This window comes from Pleurodeles waltl, chromosome 5 (assembly GCF_031143425.1).
Source record: "Pleurodeles waltl isolate 20211129_DDA chromosome 5, aPleWal1.hap1.20221129, whole genome shotgun sequence".
NCBI classification, from domain to species: Eukaryota; Metazoa; Chordata; class Amphibia; order Caudata; family Salamandridae; genus Pleurodeles; species Pleurodeles waltl.
In genome coordinates, this window is record NC_090444.1 from 1,355,707,677 (window position 1) to 1,355,733,189 (window position 25,513).

At 43.1% G+C, this 25,513-nt stretch overlaps 1 protein-coding gene across 3 annotated transcripts in view; it reads left to right on the forward strand.

The window, feature by feature from the left end:
• IBTK (inhibitor of Bruton tyrosine kinase) overlaps nt 1-25,513 on the forward strand; it is a 487,897-nt gene that overhangs the window by 237,334 nt on the left and 225,050 nt on the right. For all 3 annotated transcript variants that reach the window (XM_069235618.1, XM_069235620.1, XM_069235619.1), the window contains exons 19-20: nt 3,243-3,344; nt 15,077-15,194. In XM_069235618.1, coding sequence (XP_069091719.1) covers nt 3,243-3,344; nt 15,077-15,194 — 220 coding nt within the window. The remainder of the gene's footprint in view (nt 1-3,242; nt 3,345-15,076; nt 15,195-25,513) is intronic.

Sequence of the window (25,513 nt, forward strand, 5' to 3'; positions counted from 1 at the left end):
TATTAATAAGAGCCTAGACCACGGTTTCCCTAAAAGTCCATAAATAAAAATGTGAAATTAGTTTTGCCTTTCATAGAGCATGCCACAACTGTAGGAGCCATTGCAACACTGTTGAAGCACAACCCTGTTGGTTGTTAGCATATTTATATTTATCATTGATGGAATAACGTATTTTTAGTGAGTGAGTGAAGTAGCCTTTAATACATAACTGAAATACCTTTTTTCTGCACTAACTCCCCTTGCGCATCAACCAGAACCTGTGCCAAGGTGGATTAAAAGGTCTCTTCTAGGCTTGGCACAAAGCAGGCTCCAGCTCTTTGGGGCATATGTACGAACACTTTTTCCCATAGACCCAGAATGGGTAAAAACCTTTGCTACATCTGGCCCTTTGTTTAAATGATATGTACACTTGGACTCACATGTTTAATCTATCTGCCACAACACAGAGCACTATATACAGTGTTGTTTCTTTCTACAGTTTATATTTTCAGATTGTTGGCTATCTCAAAAAGCCTTCTTCCACTGTACTCCTACAATCATGTGTGAAAATTGATCTTGACTCACTTCTGCTTGATTCTTGTCCTTACTTTCTTCAGAGTGACGCTCTCCTTACATTCTATCCTCTGCATGCCTGCTATTTTGAGAGTAGCCTTCTAGGCATTCCGTTCTGTCTTTCTCTCTGTTGTTGTAGTTCAGAAAATTGATCACACCTCATTTCATAGATCACAAACCCTCTTTTGTAAAAACCCTATCCCTGCAGCCTAACAATACTTGACCTCCGCCAGCTTGTTTATCTATCTCGGCAACCATGGACTGAAATTACATAGCCTGACTAATGATCACATCTAATTGGTAATCATTTTAATCTACTTCAGTGAAACTGGAGAAAATGAATGGATTATTTTTCTTGAGAGGACAAAAACTAATCCCAATAACTTGCTTTACAGCTTGGTTCCAGAGTAGCGTTCTACTCATCATAAAGCACTTCAATGTCTCATCAGGGATAGTAAGAACTACATAAATGCAGTTACAGTTACAATTTCAAAGGTTTAACGGCAGAGCCTTTTGCAGTTGATTTATTCAGTTTGTGTTCAATGTATCTACTTTACCCGCTTCAAATAAAAGCTTTGGGCAGGATCAACCGGCATTCATGCAAATGCGTTTCCTGAAGTGTGTGCAAAGCGTTGGTCGTAACACTAGCTAGATTAAGCGCAAAGGCCACAAACCCTTGTGGCGAAAGTAAGGGTGCTGCAATAAATAACAGCACCATGGGGTGCAGTAATTAATCGTGCAGTACATATTTCTTATTCTTAGTTTTCCTTTGGCAATAGACAAATTATATTCCAAATTGGAAAATCAATTAATTTAGCCATGTATCAGAATTTGCCGTAAGTTTTTCCCCTTGTAAATGTCTCTACTTGACCTTCCAAAATTTAGCATGGTAAAATTGCAGAGGATGGTAAGTGTTGTACTCGGAATTCTGATTCTTGCTCAGGCAGGTGTTGGGCGGGGATCTGAGTTTACAGATCCTTTTGTATTCAGGTACAGTGTAGTAGATGAAATGGCTAACTCTGTCCTGAACTGTGGAGTGAGAGATAACGCAGATGTGTCCTAAATGTGTATGTCAGCACCCAGAAAAAAGTGATAATTTCACCATGGGCCATGTCATAAACTTTGGGTCATGTTGTTAAAAAGACCCGCAGTTTGAAATTTAATTTGAAAAAAAAATAGTTTGAAATCAAGAGTTTAATTAAGTGGGGAAAGCTTTGATAATGTTACAGAACTTTACGCTTTAGAATGTTTACTTCTTGTTTTTGTGTAGTGAAAGAAAGGGTGTTAGCAAGTGACAGGATGACGTTTAAGGTTAATATAAGAGTTTGGGAAATTGTTTAGGTTGAAGATTACAGCAAGGGTATGGGTAAAGATAGAAGTTGGTTTTAAGATTATTGTTGTGTTTAGGTTTAGGGTAAGAATAAAAACAAGGAGCATGGGTTAGGGTTTGTGTTAAGCTTAATGTTGGCGCTAGACCTCGAGTTAAAAAGGTATGGAATTAGTATATGACAAGGTTAGTGTTGGGGCTGCAAATCAGGCTTAGATAAGCATATTTCACAACACTGGTATGTTCTTCTAAAAACAGAATTAAGTTTTTGAAAAATGAAAGTATTTTGTAAATGTTTGTCGTTTCAGCTAAATAACAATCAAACATTTGCATTCATTCCAAACCATACACTGACTTTCATCTAAATATTTCAAGCTGTTGTTCACAGAACTTGTTAGTACTTTGTGTGAATCATAAACCTTTTTTTATTCTGTTTCTAAAAACTATGCTTTATACCTAGACCAAAAGAGATCCCGTTTATGCGGTAGATTTAAACTCCTGTGATCAAGTTTAACTGTTCACTTATTCCAACATTCCTCAACTAATAACAAATGGCATGCCCTTGATATTTTCCATAAGAGAGGATTGTGCTTACATTTATTGGCTAGCTTCCCGCCGATTTAAACAGACCATTGCCTGCTTCTTGAATAAAATAGTTCTAAAATAATCAAAAATGTAAATTAATCAAGTTTAGTAAATATTGTCATATAATGATACCCAGCCTTGCTGTCGTCTTATAAGACTGTTGAACATATCGTCTGTTCTCAATTAGTGTGCAGTCAGGTAATACATTGCGTATGTTTATAAAGGCCAGGATTTCCCATTATTGGTAATGTAGCAGAGAACAATTCTTGCCACAATGAACTCAAAACGGACTTTTCAGAACAGTACAAAATCAGTCTGAATATTGATCCTCCTCCTCTAAAAGAACTTCCTCAAAGACATATTTCTTTATTTGACAAAATAGGTCACAAGACAGTAAGATGTGATGTCTCCCAGTTTTTTCATCCTCTTCACAGTATTGGAAGAACCCAATCAGTGATAGGTTTTGTATCAGTAGCCGTAACGTCGTCTTTGATTACAAGATATCATATTCAAGTTCTTTGAGAAATGTTTTTGTTTAATTAAATGCTATTACGAGTCTCTTTCCTCAAATCACACTAACAGCTTTGCTTTCTTCACTTTACTGTTGCCATCTCCTCCAATCAGTGCTGTAAGTTTTATTGAGTGGTTTTACTCGCCTGTGTTTGAACTGAGACGGTTAGTTGTTTAAGAAAAAGAGCACGCGGAATAAATATTACTTCATTCATTTGAAAATGTGTCTTTGATTTATGGTGATCTATGTTTATTTTTTTTTCTCCAGAGTCTCAAAATGTAGAATTTATTTGTAATGTCCTTGTGGTTGCTGATCAGTTGCTTGTTACTCGACTGAAGGAGATATGTGAAGTTGCTATTGCAGAAAAACGTGAGTTATCCATGCCCAGTGTAACAAGTAATATAAATGTGAAATGTAACAAAAAACTCTTTATGAAAAACGTTTTTCTCTTCTGTGCTGCCTCCTTGTTTTGCATCTTACCTGTTTCTGGAAGGCATAAATCACCTTGAACGTATATTTTTCTGCAACCTTTTTGTATATTTGCAAAGATAATACAGCATAGGACCAGCATAGCGGACCCGTTCCAGGGACAACAATGCTTAGGAAGTCAAGCAGGCCAGGCACGGAGTCCATTTCAACCCTAAGCTAGCTGAGGAGGTGCTATCTCTGCAGCAGTCACTCCTTGAAAATTTGAACGTGTGTATTTCAAGGCTTTGCTGGTTCTTGGAAAGTCATTCATGGTAGAGAGTGGCAATCATGGAGTGTAACAATCAAATAACCGAGCAACAGTTGGGTGGGATGGGAATTGATGTGGGATATGGAGGGAGAACGGATGAGGCAAGGGAGTCAGATAGGATCAGAAAGAATGCCTAATGAATTGTAGGTTGTATAGGGATGTAGTTGCTTCGTGGTCAGTGATGTAGTGTGGGAACACAAGAAACAACTGTGACGGCGAGCTGCGTGGTAGATAGCAGCACGGTTAGGGGTAACGAACATGGAGCTCTGTCCGGGAACATCATGCCATGGATCATCAACCGGTTTCTTGACTAGTCCTTTGGCCCGGGGAGATGTGGTGGGACAGCACCCTGATTTGGGACCTGCCATGCTTAGTCCTTTTTCTGTGTCCATATCATGGACAAAAGCTCCACCCTTTCCTCTCTCCTCCTATAAGTTCATAAGCTAAAAAAAAACTCAAGGAAAGGAAGAGAGGGTTGTTGACTGGGACAAGGAGGACCTAATTGGAATAATGTAGATTCCCAGTAAATAAAATAAGTCTTTACCCCTTCATACGGTCTTCCTCATCCCAGCCATAACAACTTGAGGAAATCACAAAACAGAGACAAAAGTAGGTTTGGACTGACCTATCTTTATTTTTAGCAGAACAACACATTTCTGCAGAGCAGTGGTCAAACCCCAAAATTACTAGGTTAACAACATCCAAACTATAATGCTTTACAAATGTGTCAAAAGATGACCAGGTAGCCACCCTATAAATTGCTTCAATGGAAACACCACCTGCTTCTGTCCAGGAAGTCGAGACTGATCTAGTGGACCTGCCTTGCGCAGAGAAGGGGGAACCAAATCCAGAGAACCGTATGCCTGACAGCCTGCGTCAACCAGCAACTCGAGGTGGACATAGTTAGCATAGTGTCTTTGCGTCCCCCAAAGGAGACAAACTAACTCCAGGAATGGCAAAAATCCTCTGTACGCCGGAAGTAACACAACAAACAGCACCTAATCTCAAGGGAAGAAAGGGCTCCACCCCTTCAGGGGCATCAGCCACTTCATTGTGGAGGACTTGGTGTGTAGAGGGGTGAACATACTGGGGGTGGAACCATTGTATGCAAGCCCATATTGACGCCCAGCAGGATTGTATCCTCTCACAACTCTAAAGTATATATATGAGTCTCACACTTCCTCTGTGCATATCCAACATTTGTTGTGAGGAAGGAAGCTCGCCCAATGTAATTTATTCACTTACTAGTTTTAATTATGTAATGTTTTGATGTACAAAGATTTTAGGCAGGGTTCCCTGGGAGTGAAGCAGGTTTGCCAAGTCATCGGAAGTTTAATCTCTGCCCAGGGCAACCTGCCACGTAGTGCGGGTCTAGGCCAGTGTAGGGTTCAAGTGGGGACCTCTGTTAAGCACTCCATACAAACTAAAGACCAGTCCCCTATATCCACCCCAGAGTCTGAGGTATTAAAAGAGAGGGGAGGTTTTGGAGTTCTAGTAGAAGAGGCCTATTACGGACCAGAGGCAGTGAGATAGCTGGTAATGTTTCCAGTAGTCCCGTGGGTGAAGTCAAACTCTCCTCTGAGTGCAGGGAAATGTTTAAGAGTGCCTTTGTTGAGGAGGTGATTGATGGGCTTCACCATTGCACATTCCAATTAGCACATTAAAATTGCTCTCAGGCAGTACGGAGGGTGCCCTAGCTGTGGCTGTGAGAATGGTGTTAGGCCACCTAGGAGGGTGTGACGGCTGTACATATCACAGAAGAGATGTGCCTGTGGACCGCCAGTGAGGTGGCATTTTATATGTTACCAGGTGCCTTTGTGGGGTCACCCAGGTGAGGTGTGATCTGGAAAAGTCGAAAGGTCAGAAAATAAGAGGAGATGTGCAGTAGGCAGAGGCCACCAGCTGCTTTGTTGGCCCACAGTCTGGCAGCCATTAGTATCGGGCACCAGCCACTCAAGATGTATGATCAAGTGTCCGTTTCTATTAATGAGGGCATATTTGTACCTGGACACTACCGTCATCTTTACGGTTTGCACTCTGCCCTAGAGGGGGGAAGATTAATGTGTTGCCATTTTAAGGAGATTGTCCTCTACTATTCTCTTAAGGCTACTAGCCACTTGGATGCCTAGGTATCAGTGCCCTGGGGCACCCACCATGTATCCCTAGCTTGTAGATATTCCCTGAAGGTTCTTCTCAATAGCTGCAAAGCCTCACTCTTTTCCCAGTTTATTTTACTCCTGAGTGGCAGGAGAAAGAATCTGCAATGGACATGACTGGTCGGAGAGGAGGAGAAGGTTGTTGTTCGCACAGAAGAGCGCTTTGACTGCTTGAGAGGGAACAAGACTTGCCCTTTCCCCCTCCTTTGCTCAGGGCCTACACCACCTGGTTAAGGCCCTACCAGTTGCATTCCTGGTGCTGTCGGGAGGGTTTTAATAGCGTCTCTGGCGCCTGGGAGCGAAGGCTGAGAACCAGGCATTGTTGACTGGCGGTATTACGGTGAAAGTGCTTGAAGGGGCCCTCGTGTCAATGGAAGAGTCCTCAAAGTCTTCCAGGCAGGACTCAAGTTATCATGAGTCTGATCTCAAGTGAAGTCTGCTAGACCCAGCTCACATGAGGGTCACTGTGGATGGGAAGACCTGCAAATTCACAAAGCAGCAGAGCTGGGGTCGGAGAGCAATAAACTTCTTGCTCCTGGCTTTGGTGGCCTGTGAATAGTTTGTTACAAAGGTGATGCGATGACCCTCGAAGAGCAACGGTGTTGGTGCTTGCTTTGCCATCGTTGTTGTGTTGTTGTCAATGTTTAATGCATACATGAAGAAATTGCTGATATGCACAATTTGTTGTTTGCTGCCAAAGTAAGGGTTGCTATTTTGTCCCCAAATTGCAGGCTGTTGTGATCTAACAATTTCACTTTTTCCTAGGATTGTGTCCCTTCATGCTCTTGTTTAATTGTTTGTGATGCATCTGTGAATAACATTGAGCTCATTCGATCTAGGAATCCCCTGGTGGATATCTTCCTCCACCAGACTGGGTTTGGTAAACTTCGTGTGTGTATATAGTTCCCATATAGAGATCCGGTAGTTCCTTTGTACATACTTCCTGTTGCCAGGGAGAGAAAAAGTCTTTAAAAAAAGAAAAGCTAGCAACTTAACAGAAAAGTCACAGAAAATAACAGAGAACGTGTAACTTAAAAATCTCCTAAAGAATGCAAAACCTAGTTGAGTAATTGTCCCCTCTAAAGACTACCCAGGTACCACCATGGGATCACCCCTAGAACACATGCAGAGTAAGTTCCCAACTGAGGCCAAAAAGGTTAGTAAACTGTGACACAAGTTAAATGCACATACCAAGACTCACAGGTTCTCGTGGTCTAAAGAGGTAACCTTCTACACAAATTATCTGATTTTCCTATATTTGCATTATATTTAGCCCAACCAGGCATTGTGGTGAGCACAGCTGAAGGTTATATGCTGACTTTTTAGGCCTTTTTGTCATTGTGATCTATTTATTCATATCACTGGTTATGATGGGATTCTTAAAAGGTTTGACGCAGGTTTCCATCATGGCCCTTTGTCACACCTCAGTTGGAACTGTAATTTAGTCATCATGTTTCTAATGTGTACACAGTTTGAGTCCATTCACAGGTGCTCTCTGACTTCTCACCATCTAGGCAGTGTTTGTATTGCAGTCACTTCCATGTCAGTGAGCTGCAGCCACGGTCAGTGGATCCTCCATACACAACTTTTTTCCTGGCAGAATTGGTGCTGAGAACTCAGGCTTTCTTTTTTATCAAAGTTTATATTGACCTTGAATGGAGATCAGTCAGTCACCCTTCCAGCTTTTTCTTCTCCATCACATCCCTTGAAGAGGTGAGAAGCTTCACAAGCTTGGTCTGGGAAAAGCCCTCCGATTTTACTTCAATGTACGAATGAATACCAAATGGACAACCAGATATTTGTGGGCATTGCAGATGCGAACAAGTAGAATGCAGTACAAAAAAAAGACTTAGTGGAGTTGAATTGTCCTGGGGGTTTTAAGACTGTTTTATGCCTTGTCCAAGAAGGAGCCTTCTGAGGGCTTAGGTTCTCGTTCCACAGGAGCCAAAGCTTCTTCAACAATGTAGTCAAGGGGTGCTCTTGTCTTAGACATTTGCCAGGCAGCAACATTGGTGTCTTCGCACACATTTACCAAGCACTGCTGCCTCAACAGGATGGTCTACAGAGAGGACTGTTTTGGTTCAAGTCCATTCAGTGCAGCCTCTACCTTTTGGAATGTTCTGATTTGGTACATATTCTAAAGGTAGTGAATCTGCAGTTAAAGTATCCATCAAAAGAACAATTGTCTTGCCTTCGATAATGCTCTTTATTGGTACGTACTCTGTCTAACCTCAGATTCCTCACTGCTCTTCGTCCTCCCAGTTCTGAGTGGACTCTATCAGACTACGGGTTGTGTGAGACATCTGGTGAGAAATCATGTCATCACAAAATATACAGCAACACACAGCATACCCATTTACCTACATACAGAAAGGGGCTTTTGGACAGACCCAATCAGCTATTACCTACTGTATTTCAGCTGGCTTCAGGACTGGATGTAGATGTTGTCCAACAGTGTCAGTACACCAACCCATAGCAGTTTGCAGTTCTGTACTACATTAAAAGTACTCCACACATATAGATATTCATTCAGAGTTTAGTTTTTATCATTTAAATAAGGGGTCTGCTCCCTAGGTTGTTATAACGTCTCCCCCCAAAACCCCATGCTACCCAAATATCCCACCAGTGCTGACACTAGTCTGGTTTTACACTCACAGTGGCCTGTTAGCTGTTCTAAGCCTCCTGTCTGTCTGTGCTTCCCGAAATACTGCTGCTGAGTTGCTCCTATACAGTTGGAGTACCCCTGGTTAACATTCAACCTCTCATTCTGGAAGAGTCACTTAGTAGCATGATGTTCCCATTTGGAGTGCACTAGATGTGACTGTAGCCAAACTCACATGGATGGCACAGCTAGCTGTGCAGTGAAGACCTGCTCTTTGCTACTCTTTCCTGAAAAAAAAAAAACACAAATCAGTTATCCTTGGGCAAATCTGTCCAGCTTCACCACTCGCAAAATCAAGTTTAGTGCACCCTGACTGATTACAGTTTTACAGTAGAACGTTGTGCTATGTGCAAGGACTTTGAGGAAAATGTAGCATCCTCTGAGCAAGGATATTTCAGGGGAAATGAAGAATTATTGGATCAGAAATTTATGGGAAATGTGTAGCTTATACTGGGCAGTGATGTAGGGAAACACTGGTGTGCCCTCCACGATAATTGAGAGAATGTTGCGGTTGAACCAATCACTTATCCCCATGAGGCTTCCTAGTTGGAAAACATAGCTATTTTGATTTCTGTGGAACTTGCTTGAGTTATCTGACCAGACAGGGTGGCGGTGGCTACATAAATGTAAGGCCCTCAGGAAGAGTCCTTTCTTACACGCTATGACAAAAACAGTTGTTTTAATTATTATTGATACCTTAAAATATGAAGCATGGATTTTCTTTTTTGCATAGGGACTTCTGCCACTGTTCACTAATTTGATCATGCTGGTGGTGGTGGCTGGTCAGTTCTGAGGTTCTGTGACTTGCTTGTGCGGCCATTGATGCCTCATGCTATGTACCCTGTTCTTTGAGAGAGACTTGCTGGGGTGCAGCACACCACCATTAACATGTTCAGCTCACACAGGTTACAGTAGTGAGCATTTTAAACACCTTTTGTGGTCAGAAGGCTAGAGAATCATGTTCAGCTTTGTCTGTAGTGCCACTGTACATCAAAGACGTTGGTCTATGACTGAGTAAGTCATTCTGTATGATACATAGTGACAGCAGAGAGTCATCCGGGGCTTGGGCCAGTGACCACCGCCTGATTACAGACTCAAAACATTATGGAGAAGCAACTGTATACCAAACTGTTGGATGAGATCTCAATCCTCATCAGTCTTTATAGCTTGAACCCATTTGTCAGAAGTGAGTGAGTGTCAACAAATAATCAGTCTACTTGTTATAGACATGTATTTGTGGGTCATTCAGTGCCACACATCTGATGCAGGGGGTTTCGGTTTGGGTGCCCAGCATCAAATAAAATGGTTGATTAAGTATTAATTAGTTTGGTGGAACAAAACAATACCTCATCAGTGCTATCCAGAGAGGGTAGGCAGCATTGAGTTTGAAATAGACAGCTTTCGGGTTAGGAAAGGAAATGCAGAGGTGAAACAGAGAGACACCTATGGGCCTAGCTCATACCTTATGAGAGCAGGGCCTTGAGAGAATGTCTGTCTAATTATTTCACCCTCCCTCTTAGACCTGTGAGTCAGCTGTGTATCTCTCTCTGTTATAAATATGATCCCAGGTTGAGGCTTGGCATGACAGGAAGAGGATTGTAAAATTGTGTGAGGGAGCTTTTCCCAGTTTGCTATCATCACCAAATATCATATGGTCTTGATTGCATGGAAAGCAATAAGTAGGATAGTGAGACATAAAGGGGAAAGGCAGCAATGGAAGGTGCCAGTGATTTAAATCATCTGTAGATTCACTCCCAACATGTAGACTCTGCATCTCCTAGAATGAGACTCCACAAATACCAATGAGGAACAAGTGTGTCTGTTTGGCCAACTATCTAAAAAAAAATTAGTGGCAAGCTCTGTTTGTATTGAGCTCTTCTCCAAAATGAATTTAAGAGCACAAATTCTCCATTGATGCTTTAACATAGCTGAAATAGGCTTTTTAAGTCTCATCTACAGAATTTAGGGTGCACTTAGAGCCAACCCATTGCTTTCCTTTGGTTGGCTTTCTTGTCTCTTATTTGTTTCCTTCTTTTTCAATGGTGTTACTTCCCCTTCTTAGTTTGTCCCTCCCCTAGAGCAAAACTTCTGTGTGGTGGAATCTTCTAACCGCAGATTAGTCACCTTTAGAATATGGCTAGTCGTCCTACTGGATGCTAAGAATTCTTCAACAAAGCTCCTGTACACTGATAAATGGAACTGCATGACTCTGTATTTCCCTGAAGAGATGAAGCATAGTTGAATATGAGTGCCACCCCTACATGCTCATGTCACTTACTTTCTTTCAGTGCCGTTTGATGCAGATCTGAAGCTCTGCTTGCTTGCCCGTTTTCTGGGGATTTCCAGATTATGTCAGTGTGTGTCACAGAACATTATCCCACTGAAAACTACCAGATTCAAGTCCTGTCAAGACTGCAGGAAACTGATGTCAGTCACAGACTCACATGAGGTCCATTTCCAGTGTTTGGTCTCAAAGCATGACTCAAAGTTGTTCAACAAGAGTGCTCTTGTGTGCCCATAGGCCACCGGAGCCAGGACACAAAACTTTACATTGCTCAGCAAAACGAGAGGTCCCAACTCTGCTCTTTGGGCAGTTCCTGGTGGAAGACCACTTCACACTCTAAGTATTCGGGTAAGTCCATGTCAAAAGTCCAAGTATAAGCACAAAAGACTAAGTGGGACTCATCCTTATCCAGTAACTTTAAGTCAGTTGAGAAAGCTCTAGGGTGTGCGGATGGAGGCTGCACCCCTTCATAATCTGAACCAATTCTAGGGGTGGTCACAGTGTGTCTTGAGTTCTTCAGGCTGCTGTCAACTCTGTGACAGATAGTGGCCTTCAAAGTGGTCATAATGCGGATATTCAGTGCACTTTTGGCTACGTCTGCTGTAACTAAGAAGCAGCAGGGGTCTCCAGTTGGTCCATTGCCTGACTACAACCAGATCTCAATAGATACTGCACAGGATCTTCAGTGGTGAGTGGTAGATCTAAACTTGACCGGCTGCACGCCATTTGTTTTTCCCCACACAGGGCTTACAGTTGTGACAGATGTGTCTCTACTGGCTTGGGGAGGTAAAGATCAGAGGCTTTTGTAGTCACCAGAAAAACACCAGTTTTGTATCAGCCTGTTGGAGCTTCAAGTTATTATTCTGGGCCTGAAAGCCTTCCTGCTGTTCATCAGATGAAGGATGGTGCAGGTACTCTCGGACAATATGATCAAGTAGTTTTGAACAAGCAGGGTAGGGTGGCATCCTGTATTCTCTGCCAGGTGGTGGTATGCTTCTGGAGGTGGCTGGAACAGCAGAACATTTCCTTGGTTGCCCGCAACCGACTGCAGTCACTGAGTGCCAGAGAAGTGGAATTGAGGAGGTGTCTTCTGGAGGACCACAAGAGATTTCTAAGTCTTGGATCAATGGGGCACGCCTTGGCTGGATCTACTTGCAATCATTGAGAACTTGGTGTCAATTCTGTGTATTGCAGTTTCCTCCAAGGTGCTTGTTAAGTAACTCATTTCAGCTGCAAGCGAAGGAGGAACTCCTGTACACCATTCCTCCACTACCTCTCCTGTCTCAGGTTTTGACAAAGATCAAGTCGGACTGGGGCTAAGTCATTTTAATTGGCCTGAACTGGGACAGAAGAGTATGGTAATTATTCATTGTTCCTATGTCTGAGCATTTATTCTCTGACCAGTCCTATATCCAAGTCCCCAGAATTTACATTTAAATGCATGGATATTAAGCTGTGGCAGCTAATTACGTTTGACTTGCGACCAAGGTGGTGAAATATCATCCTTGTAGCCAGATGCCCATCCACAGTCAATGCAGGGACCTGGGACACGTTTGTCACTTGGTGTGGTACCTGAAACTCAGACCCTATACATCCTAAATGTTCTGATGTTGTGTTTGTTTTTTGGTTATACCTGGGCTAACCTGGGCTTCCAAGGCATTCTTGGGTTTACCTGACAAAGGTTGGAGTTTAAAATACCAGTTGTGATGCTTTTTCTAAAAGTTTTAAGAAACATTTCCCACTCTCAAGGCATTTGTGTTGCGTCATTGAGACCTTAATATGGTCTGGACATTTCTTAGGTGTACACCTGTTGAAATGATACACAGCTGTTCCTTGAGGCTCTTAAATCTGAAAAACATATTCATTATTGCCATCACACCAGCACAGTGAGTGAACTGCAGGTGTGCTGTCAGTACAGTCATCCTTCACCACTTTTTACCAGTCAAATTGGAGTTGTGAACTCTGGCAGCATTCCTTCTAAATCTTGTGACACCCTTTCACAGTGGCCAATGAATCACTCTGCCAGAGTTCTTTACACTGCCTCATCTCTTCAAGGAGGAAGAGATACTAATTTTCCTTAATTTTATATCCACTTCATGAAGTAATATTGTGTTGGCAGTCAGCTCTTTGTAGTATTTTTTGGTGTGAGAAAAGGCACGACAAGACAAAAGAGGACCTTGTTTGGATGGATAATCCTCTGCATAAAAATGTGCTACGTGAACTGGTCAAAATTTTCTCAAATGTATTGCCTTGAAAAAGGTGTCTCTTGTAGATCCACACTATATTTCTATGATGTAGGTTGCCTCATTTCAAATCTTATAGGTACTGCTAGTCAAATCAACACATGCACAAGTCATCTACAACTTTCCTCATTTCCTCTGCATTGACTCTGTCCCATCGCATTGGGAAGTTTCTAAGGATGAGCAAACTGCCAAGACGCATCTTTCACATCTTCACAACTGAAACAACTATAATGGCATGATTAAAAAATCTTAGCATTTGATGGTTGAATACTGTGAAAATAAATGCTGAGTTAGGGAAAAAGTATGAAATACTGTGGTCTCCATTTTTCTTATGTTTATATGGCCAACCTCTGGCTCGGTAGATTGATTACCCTAACTGCCAGCAACTGACTATACCTCTGAACCACTTGCAATGTTGGAGGAGTTTTGGGCATCACATATTTCGCTCTGTCTTGTTGCTAAAAGACCACCCATCCCTACCAATGTTCACTCCGCTCCGGGGCCCCCAACATCTTCTAGTATTTCCAGTGGTATTCATTAGGTGAGATGTCTGTGGACTACCTGACACGTTGGATAGTATTGGATTGTAGTTCGACAGTAGGCCTGTATCAAATGACATCCCTGAATCACGTGAAAGAAGGTGCTTCTCTCTGTGTGACATCTAATGCATTGTTGAAACAGTCTTAGGCAAGCCTCATTGTAGCGGACAATGCTTTGTGTAAGCACTTAAGTTATATAACGTTGTTTGCTTCACTAATAACCAAGCTGAAACACTCATGCACTGACAAAAATCTCTGGAATGCGCTTCTTAGTCCAAAGAGGACATTTATTATTTCACTAGCAAGGTTCCTAAAAGGAGATTCCCGTGCTGAAAGCACACGGTTAAAAATGGTCACAGCAATGAAATGAAAGAATGTACAAATGATTCCCCAGTGCAATATACACAGCAAATGTATGTATCTATATTATAATGCAAATCAAATAATGAATTAAAAAATATGCATCACCATGAGGAAAGGGCATCACTGCTTCATTTCTCTCTTAGTCAGCATCAGATCGCCAGATCACAGAATCGATCGAGGAGAGAGAGAGAGATCAATTATCCTCACGGAAAGGACGACACACTCCAGCATCCTGTATATGCCTGAGATCTGCAAACACTCTCTGTCCCCGGTCCATCTGGTCTCGGCCTCTTATACTTTGAACAAACAAGAGAGGAAAAGTTTAGAACCTCCCTCTCCCTGGAGAAGTTTATTCATTCAAAAAATGCTGATTGCTTTAGGCCAGCTTTGAAAAAAACACGTCGGGCTTTGCCACAATCCCAAGGTGCCAATTAAAAACAAGACTGTCCCTGCTGTCTGAGAACACGAACAATAAAACATGTGCACATTATACAATGTGGAAAACTACTTACAGCTTTTAACATGGCAGTGGCTAATGCTAAAATAAAGTCAATAGACAAAATGAAGCTGGTGGTCCCTAATGTGACTGTGTGCTGCTAGGCTACGTGCAACATGGAGTCAGTGGTCAAAACTCACATCATTGCAAATGTGCAGTCTTGATGACCTGGCTAACTCCTGAGGTGTCATCGGGGCATCCCTTTTATCAACATCCTCCAAAGGGCCCCAATATTCTTCCTATTTGTACCTCAAACTGGAGAAGAGGCCCAAAGTGTTAGGTGATAATGTGTAAAAAAAGTCTTGAGATTCCTCCTCTGCCTAAGCAATCAACTTTCAGTTTATCTTCCAGGGGATTGTAGTCAAGGAGGTATGTCCAATCCAATGGGCCTTAAGTACATTTCTCATTTATAGATATTTATAGATTTAAGCCTGCTGATGAATATTTTCTTGAACATGAAGTATACTTGGTGGTATTTTTCAAAACGAGAAATCACTTTTTAAACAACATTCACGTTGTTTTTATTTTAAGTCACTTTTTATATATTCTTATATCAGTTCTACTTTTATATTTATTTGCTCCCTGTGTTTCTGACAGTGTTATTTTATATTTACCCTCACAGTTACTCTAAAGAATGCTGCAGAGCTTCTGGAGTTTGCAGCGATGTATAATGCAGAGCAGTTGAAGCTATCCTGTTTGCAGTTTATCAGTTTAAACATGGCTGCTTTGCTTGAAGCAAGGTAATAATACATTTGGACCAGACCAATAAAACCTTAATGGCATGTTTTAAAACTGGGTACAAAATCAAATGCTTACAAACTTAATGTGTGTTACACAGGCAACAAAAGTCCATTGGGTACTTCTCAAGCTTCAAAGTAGATGCATGATGATTTGTTTTGTGCATGTTGTATAATATCCATCGAGCATGTCAGAAAAAAGTTCATTCTGAGAGATAATGGCACAGATCCCAACAATGTCCCGGAACATATTACCAAACAAAGGATTGGCTGGGCATGGGTGAGTTATATGGGCTAAAAAGCATCATAAGGTAATCAAATGTGCAGGGCAGGGCATGAACAGTTCTTGTCAGTTTTTCAACAGATAAAATGCTTGGGGCCTGATGTACTAAAAGACAGACTGCAAAATGTGATTGCAGATTGTGGACCAGCTTTTTCTGTGGCTGCTCTTTGATTTTTTTCAGTGCCATCTGTTTGCTCATAGGTACCCTTGCAAAATATCTCGTAGCAGTAGATCACTGACTAAACTGCTGAATGAATATTAATTAGACAGGTTGTGTTTTTCAATCCCCTGTGATTGCTATAAGCATAGGGGTCATGTCCTACAAAGAACAGATGTCCACCATCCTGTTGTTTGCTTTCCCAAACAAGATTTCTTTTTTTTTTTCAAAGAGGCTGCATTTTTCGAGGTACCGGTTCAGCTTAAAAAAATACATATTCTGTTTAGGAACATATCAGAGGGAGCGGGCAATTGTCGCATGCTCCACCTGGGGTCACCTAACACTATTCCTACTGGGAGAAGCTGTCTAACAGGGAAAACATCCCCTTTGTTAGTTTGTTACCACCTCCTTTGAGGAGTCAGGAACTTTTCAATGGTTTGCAATTGCAGCCGGAAACAACTGATAAATGGCATTCTTTATCACAGTTAGAAGGTGATGAAAAATGTTATGTCCCCTCCAAAATGACATTTCCAATTAGTCGCAGAACCAGTTTTTTGAATGAGAAATGCATTTCCGACTCAGATTGGGTTTAATACATGGCAAAAAAAACTATTTTGCACTTTCAAACCTTATGATTTTGTGCATTGCAGGTTTAGCGGATGTAAAATGGAGTATGTATCAGGAGATTTAGATCTTATGCCCACCTTACAAAATCACTGTACGATGTAATGGCTTCTTAGCAAGTTGATTGATCCCTTAGCTAATTTGAGGCAATTGGTATGGTTTGTTTATTCCAGGCGTTTACCTAACCTTAAACAGCATGAACCCAGTGCTTAATGTGTGCTTGTTGTTTCCGGTGCTGAGCACTGGCACTTATTTTTTAGGGCCGGGGCTTATTCTTCTGCCATCAAGCATTTGCTGCACGCAAAAGACACACATGGGAAAGACGGAGGAACGGAAAAATGAAAAAGTGTTACAAAGGGAGAAAGTAGATAGCTGCAAGAGTGAGCTGAGGGGGAAGGGAGTGGCTTTATGTGGATTGAAGAGGCCCGAGATGGCTTCAGGATTACACCGCCTCAGTATTCCGTACGCACACATTTAATTGCAGCAGCCGCATGTTTAAGAGGAGGTCTTAGAGCACCAGCACGTTTTTATTTATAAATTAAGCACTGCATGAATCCATCTTTGTGCTGCAAGAATCAGGGTGTCTAAGATGAAAATGCATATTGTACCTCAGCTGAATGTTTTGTTTTCTACAATTCCGGTGTAATTACCTGCTACATTTTTTTACTACGTTTAATTTGAAAATGTCTAGTTCAATTTGGAATAAGAGAACACCTAGGATGAGCGTAGAAAAAATTAATTTCTTCCTCGCTCACCCAGATTGGAAAGATAAAGCCTCGGCCGCAGTGGCAAACACATGGGATTTATGTTCAAAGTCAAGTCTTCAGTCTTGGTGGATGTAGCATCCACACTTGATGCTTCTGCCATGGAGTATTTCTTTTGTGCAGCTTGGAATAATTGTGTAAAATCGGGGAAAATGGACAGTACTGCACTCTGATGTCATTGAGGGCCTTGCTATGCATAATATCGTATCCCGGTCTCGAGAATTCAGGAGCCTGACAATTATCAGCCTGGGTGGTGTTACAGGCGGTTGATGTGGGCTTAGGCCCAGGGATACCGGTAGGCTCATTCATAGAAGAATATATGTGTGAAGCTTTATCTGTTAAAGATGTCTGATGGCAATCCTTCAACATAGCCCTCAGGGTGACCAATGTTTTGTGGATTCAGCCAAGCCCAACATCCTAATATTGTTGCTGTGCAAACTCACCTCCAAGTCATCATTTTTGTCAGTGGGTGTGACAAGCAATTTTTCCATTTAATTCAGCTGGACAATGTTGTGTCATATTTTTAATCAGATATTTTCTTCCTACACTGTTTAGCCTAGCGATCTGCTTATCCAGTTGTTTAGATATCTGGTTCAATTTGGATGACATAGTCTCTCTTATTATCAATAGACTACAACCCAACCGTCAGGTCCAGCAGTATGCTGTCCCAGATTCCTTATGAGTCTCGAGGCCCGTCCATCTGTGCCACCCATGTCAGAAGGAGGATGTGTCGGCTTCCTCTGGTTAAATAGGAGCTTGCTTTGTTTCACCTATCCACACAAAAGCACTCCTTAAGGGGTGCATATTTCCAGTTAATGGCAGCTTCCTCAGTCACACAGTCTAGCCGGGGTCCAGTTATTAATAGCAGCAAGGGTCCATACGTGCATAGACCATGAGCAGTCCTCCCATTTATCAGTTAAGCATTTACCAGCCTTTCATGTCATCAATAACCATAAACTCTTACATTGTACATCAAGTTGAATGTACATGATTCGTTTGTAGTGTCCGTGTGCTGTCCCTACTTAGGGAGTGCACTTCATGCCGGGAGCCAAATCCACAGCCCTGCCTGTGGGGACTAGGGGAACGGAAGTCTCACCAGGCCACAGGATACCCTGCTGCCACCCGTCTTCACAGGAAGTTTGCGATTGTTGCCGCAGGCTCTCCAGCAGCAACTGATGTCACCAGGTTTCTGAAGCCTGCCACTGCCGAAATGCATTGTCGGCTGGTCCACAAGGAAGGTTCACCAGATCCAGATTTGTTAGTGAAACCCTCCGCCCACATGTCCCATCTCACTGATGTGAAACTCTCTCCAGCTCTGTGTCCATCCCTAAATATGTAAGAATGGCAATGGAGCTTCATGCTAAGCAGCCATCATTTTTTGCTGACATGCCCATCTCCATTCCCCTCCACCCCCCCCCCACCCCCCCCTTATTCCAAATTGAACGGGGACAAGAAGATCATTTTACTATTTGGAGGAAAAAGCAGGTAATCAAACTATTATATTGGTGTCCTGGAATGAATATATTCTTTTAGAGAAATAGTAAGAGAGCGTATTGACTGTTCAGATGCCGATAGAACCTTAAAAACATTAAAGCTACCATAGTGTAATGATGATATGCCCAAAAACCTGTGGGGATCTGTGACAGTGGATATCATGGGTCCAAATGGACATTGAACCAAGAATATCAATGTTGTCATTTTCAAGATCTCTAGGTGGCCATTTGAAGGAATCTTGGAGAAGGTAGATATGAGCACTGTTTTGCAAGTTTTACATCAGGTATTTTCATTTGAGGGCATTTCTGCTGTACTGTTAAATCATAATAGTTTACAGTTTGTGTCAAAGAATCCTAACTTGCTCTTTGAAAGACTAGCTTTAAAGCATAATACAACAGCTTTATATAGTCCAAGCAGAATTGGTATTGTGGAAAGATTTACTAGGGTTTTGAAAGGAGCCATTCAACTAACTATTCGAAAAGGTCTGGATTGGGAAGTGCAAGCAGCAAAGGTTGTGTTAGGGCTTGAAGACTTACTATGAATGAGGCGACTGGACCATTTGTTAGAAAGCAGGGTCGCAGTCCAAGAATTAAGTGCAACTTCGGATGATTGTTTCAGAAATTGAGCAGTGGACTGTGGAAAATGTAAGACAAAGTGACGGGCACTTGGGATAAAGCAGAGTCATTATGATAAAAAACAAAACAAAGTAAAGTTGGGGAAAATCTTGGTAGGGGATTGGATTAAACTAAAGAAACCTGGCAAAGTGGGCAAGGGTGAAAGCCAATATTTGTAGCATGTGTTACGGATACACATGATATGCACTCACCTGCCATCTAGTGTTGGGCAAGTTGTTTTTCCTGAAGAGATTTTATGGTTGGTGTTGTATCTCCTCCTTCTCAAGGCATTTAGCATGTTCATTGGTTCCTTTGTTAGATTTGTTTTTTCTGCCATCTGACTCGAACAGTCTGTCTGATCTCTTCAGTTTTGATGCCCACGAGGCCTATGGAGATGTAAACAAAAGAAAACTGACGAATCTGATACACGCTGGAAAGGGTGTATACATTGAGTGTATGCATCAAATCTACACGGAACTGATTTGCACACTGGTTGAGAATATTCATCTCTGGGTAATGGAGGCGAGAAAAGTGTTTTTCAATGGTGTCCTCAGTTTGGGACCAAAGATAAAGTTGACTCCAAGGGCTGTGAGCACGATCAACCCACCCAAACTTAAGAAAATATTATACTCACCTCCCCCTTTAGGCCACAATACACAACACTCAAGGTCCGGTCAACACCGCAAGCATGCCCCCGAGCCGAGAAGAAAGAAGAATGTTGTTGATTGGGCATCAAGGCCAAAATCTGGGGATGGCACCCAACACCACTTCACTACCGAGACCCATATTGATATCGACGCCGAAGAAGACAAAACCGGCTTTGATGGCGGAGAAGTCGTTGGATCCGACGAAAGGTTCAGCATTAAGCTACTCTGAATCTAGATACCCCTGGTCATCGATAAAGCAAAAACCAAAAGGACACTGTTCGAGGTCTGGGCCAGTCCTCACTCCAATTGAGGGAACAACAAGGGCGCCACCTTCTGCTGTAAAAAGGGTGCCAGGGAAACAGGCGAAAACAGCTCTAACACAAATGCCAACAGAAGAGGAAGGCAGTATTTTTGAGAGCCTGCATAAATATAGCAGAAAAAACAGTTCACGGACACAGGCAAAAGACATGCACAGGACGTAGAAGTGACACTATTCCCCCCCCCTAAGCGGGGGGCTATTAAACACAGGGCCATACATTCTGTTGTATTTGAACAGTCTCTGTCTCCACAACCTGCATCATCATCTTCACCTACACATGAAGATGAGGGTGGAAATACACCTCAACAGGGATATGATTCTTATTCACAAGGTTTTAAGGAGCTACACAACTCAGTCCAGACCCATGAGGTTGATTTATGATATGGTTATGCCTGACGCGGATATAGAACTACCAGTTCCTGCAAACGCTTCACCACGACACTTCATCATATCAAACTGTCATATAGAGAGCTGCAGAATATCACAAGCTTCCAATGCAGACAGAGGAAGAAACTGATTTTTAGTTGAAACACTATCTCATATTGAATGTACAGTACAGTATCTTCCTTTGAATGGGTCAGTGATAAACATATCAAAATAAATATTTAAGGACCCATTAAAATCCAGTGTATTTACTCCAAGAATCAAAAGAAAATCCAGACCTTCATCCTCTGACTCAATGTACATCAGGGGCCATACTTCAGCAGGCTCCCTAGTAGTCACAACAACAAGAAAGAACAGCATCCCAGGGCACTGGGTAACCGCCACCTCCTGACGAGCAGGGTGAGTACATAGACACAGCAGGCTAAAGAACGGCTACAGGACACACCAACCACTGGCTGATTGTAAATTCTGTGCGAAGGCTGTCAAGGTATAATAGGGCAACTTGGGATGAAATGCAAGAATAAATGCAACACCTCCTAGATCAATATAAAAAGAAAGTAGAAGATTTAGTGGTTGAAGACAGACAAATTTCTACCGCCACCATCAGATAGTGCAGACACTGCTGCAAGAGGAATGAATTATTCGTATATCCAGATTCAAGCCAGACGTGCAACAGCATATTCTTAGCACCCTTTGGAATGGAGAACATCTGTTTGGACCGGGAGTTGACAATTCGAAAGAATCACCCCCCAACCTGATCAGTTGTGGCCAGACATGACATCAGATGAATGGTGTTGGATATCATCAGCCAGGGATATTGTCTAGAATTCAGACAACAATCACCAAATATTCCACCAAAGAGGCAAATTTTTAATCCATAGCATCTAGATTTGGTAAAGGAAGAAATAAAAGCCTTACTACAAATGGTAGTGATAAATGGGACAACGTCTCAAACATCACAACAAGAGAGTATACTCACTATATTTCCTAATACCCCAAACAATGTCCTACTGTGTCCAATGCTGGACTTATGCCCCCTCAATCACTTCATTATATCCAAACAATTCCACGTGGTAACCCTTCAAGATGTAATACCATTGCTACACGAAGACGACTTCATGAGAGTGTTAGATCTGAAAGAAGCATATTTTCATATTCAAACTTACCCTGCACATCGCAAATGTCTATGCTTTTTGGGAAGTGGACATCATTATCAAATCAAAGTACTACCATTTGGGGTAAATCCAACTAGCAAGTGTTCATAAAATTTGTAGCAGTAGTAGCTGCACATCTAAGAAGTGTAAATCTCCATGTCTTAATTGATGATTGCCTGATCAAGAGTTCCAGCAAGCGCAAATGTCTACAGGCTACCCAAGCCACAATCAACTTGTTAAACAAATTGGGGTTTACAATCAGTGCCACCAAATCATATCTGAATCCACTCCTAATACAACCTTATCTTTGAGCAATACTCAATTTGATCAAAGCAAAAGCATACGCCATTGCACTGAGGGTTCTCAGTCTCCAGAACCAACTGGCTCTTTTTTTGGCCACATTGTCACCTTCCAGTCAAAACCGTGTTGTGCCTGCTGGGTGTGATGACATCTTGCATAGCAATAGTTCCACATGCAAGACCACATATGAGACCCCTAAGACAGTGCTTAGCATCACAGTGGTCACAAGCGAGGGGCAACATGGAAGATCTAGTGTTGGTTTCACCCAGAGTCCATCAGGCACTACAGTGGTGGAACTCACAGAACATATAGCTGGGAAGAGATTTCAGGAACCCAATTTCACAAGTGACAATTACAACAGACGCATCACTCATGTGTTGGGGTTTTCATATGAAGGACATTGTGATACAGGGACACTGGACTCCACAACAAGCATACTACACATCAATATTTGTGAGATACTAGCCATTCAGGTGGCTCGCAAAGCATTCTTACCCAGCATAGCAGGGAAAACTGTCCTTCTTAGAACAGACAACATGACTGCAGTGTACTACATTCAAAAAGGAGGGGGGGCCCATTCATTACAACTATTTCAACTAAAACAAGTGATTTGCAAATGGGCCATCAGGCACACAGTTGACCTTCTAGCACAGTACGTAGCACAACTAGACAACTCCCTAGCAGACCTCCTAAGCAGAGCACAACAGGTACACAAGTTAGAAATACACACACAAACCATACAGATATATAGTCTCAGTGGTGGGGGCACCAACAATAGACCTATTCACCACCATAGAAAATGCAGAATGCCAAAGCTTCTCTTCCAGGCCTCAACACCCACAATCCAAAGGCAATGCACTATGGATAAACTGATCTGATAGAGACTTGCAGTTGCAGATTATTTACCTTTGAATTTCCCACAATCGTCAGACTAGATCTGGTGATTTTGATGAGCATTACCCTTGTGCCCCGTTAGGTAACATTGATCGGCTCTATGTCCGTCATCATCTGTGGCGGGCATGATGTTGCGGTTCCTTTATAGGTGCTACCAGGGTGCTCTAACGTAGGTTCTTTTGTTTCTGTGCCCCCAAGCGCTGATCTGAAGAGAGCCACCCCTCAGTCATTTTTTTACTGGCTTTTTCAACTTTTTATTAAAGATTTTTTTGAGTATTCTACTCCTGGTGGATTGAGGATGTTATCCAGAAAGACTGACTTCAAGCCCTGTGGATCTTGTCATGTGAGGTCCATGAAGGATCTGCTCCTCGTGTATCTTTGGTGCCTGGAGAGTTACCATGACCCAAAGTCATGCTCCAAGTATCTGACCATGCATCCGAAGGCTTTGAGGGAGTGTTCCCCAAAGTGGACGGTGGCCTGACGCTCAATTCCGTGCAAGTCGTGGTTTCGGTCGAAACAAAAGTCCCAGGATCGGTCGCGTAGTTCTCCATCATTGTCGTCCCACTCCAGAGTCCTCAGGGTGATTGAGTAATTCAAGGCACAAAAATAAATTTAAGAAGTCAAAGTATTAGTCAGCTTCTCCTCGTCTGTCGGCCAACAAGACGAGGGAGTGTCGATGGTCTAGTCTTCGCTCTGAGGAGCCTGTGCCTGGGCCTGCTCCCTAAGGTTCTGGGAGCCGGAGCGACCCCTGCCCAGCTTAGAGATTTAGGAGGCCATGTGCCTCATTTTTGGGAAGTTTGACACCGCTGGTGCTCATTTAGGTCCGCGTAGTCAGAAGGGGGGCCCCTTTGGGTTCCCCTCTATTGGCTTTGGCCTCAGCGCAGAGGGACATCCAAGGATCCAGTCCTCGATCCAGACCTGCTTTGATGCCACCCAGACCTTCCACGACGATCATGACGCCGACAATCCCACCACCCTCTGCACCCATGGGCAGGCCCATCCCCATTGTAATCCCCTGACTCCAACACGGAGCCAGATGGGTGTCATACAACGCAGATTCCAACGCTGGCAGGACCTTTGCCTCCTAGGTCAGTTCCTGAGCCCTTTTCCTATGGGTTTGTTTTTGGTGATAAATGGCATTGGTCGCTGGGCCCTTTAGAATACCAGCTCCACGAAGAACCTATGGACTGGCGTATAGACTTGGTTGAAGTCAGTGGACTGGATACTTCTCCAGATACTGGCATGCTTTCTCCCCATACGGTTGCTTCGGAGGAGGGAGCTTCCTAGTTTATGGTGGTGAGGAGGGCAGTGAGGTCCTGTGCCTTGTTACCCTTGGTGGCCATCGGGGCTAATCTCCTGACAGAGGTGGTGCAACCGGGAGCTTCCACCTCAGAACCCTTGCTCCTGTTTAATTAGGCACTCACAGATGTCCTACCGGGTAAGTGGTCCAAACCCAGCACAGGGGATCCTGTGAACAAGACAAATGCCTGCCACTATAATCCCTCTCCTGGGGACCCAGGTTTTGTGATGCAACAGCTCACTTCTGAGTGCTTGGTTATCCAAGCTTCTACCTCCCATGGCATGTTCCCTTTCACGCCCTTATAAGAAATCCAAAAGGTTGGACTCGCTTGCAAAGAAGGTTTTCTTCCTTCAGTCTGCATTGTGGTCTGTGAACAACACATGCCTTTTGGGCCTCTGTTTCCTCACGCTGTGGGATGTAATTGCACAAGTGTTGCCACAGGTCCTGAAGGAGGCCCAGGATGTACTCTCTCAGGCGAAGTTCACTATCCATTGCTAACTGGACACAACTGACTCCCTAGGCAGAGAGGTTTAATCGACTGTGGCCCTGAGGCGTCACACCTGGTTGAGGACTTCTAGCTTTTCAGGGAATGTGTAAGCTTCCTTGATTGACATACCCTTTAATGGCACCCATCTATTGGGAGACAAGGCAGACTTGGCGCTTGAGTGCTTTAAGGACTCTCGAGCTACAGCCAGGTTCTTGAGCCTCGCTGCAGCTCCACGTCCCCACCAGTCTGCCTTTTGCCCCTTTCGTGGCAAGGAAAGAAGCCTCCAACCTTGCCTATTCCTGGCCAGACACTGTGTTGGGCATGGCACAGGATCCACCAACATTGTGGATCAGGTGGACAGCGGTTTGGACAGTCTCACTCCCTTAACCCTCCCACTTCTCCCCCATGGCAGAGAACGAGGTCGTAATCCCCAGAGCAGCGCTGCAGTGGGAGATTAGGATCACCACCTACTGCTAGACTGTCTGGATCCCTGATCCTGGCGGAGCTGGCAGTCCCCTGTGGCCCGACCGCCAGGGTTAGAATATGGCGCTTGGACCGACCGCCATCCTCGAGTCTGGTGGTCGAGTGACCACCACACTCGTAATGAGTGCTCTAGTGTTTAACTATAGTCACTCTCAAGTCCCCCTAACCATAGTGTGAGATTATATTTATCTTTGCGTTCCCTCAGAGATAGTGTGTGATGATAGATATGTTGACGCCACATGAGATGGTGTCTCATTATAGTGATGCCCAGGTTGCCACACAGATATTGTGCGATTATAGTTATGTTCAAATCCCCACAGAGATAGTGTATGATGATAGTGATGTTTGAACCCTCCAAAAGTTAGGGGCTGATTATAGTAATGCCCCGGCCCCAAGAGCTATAGTGTTTAGTTATAGT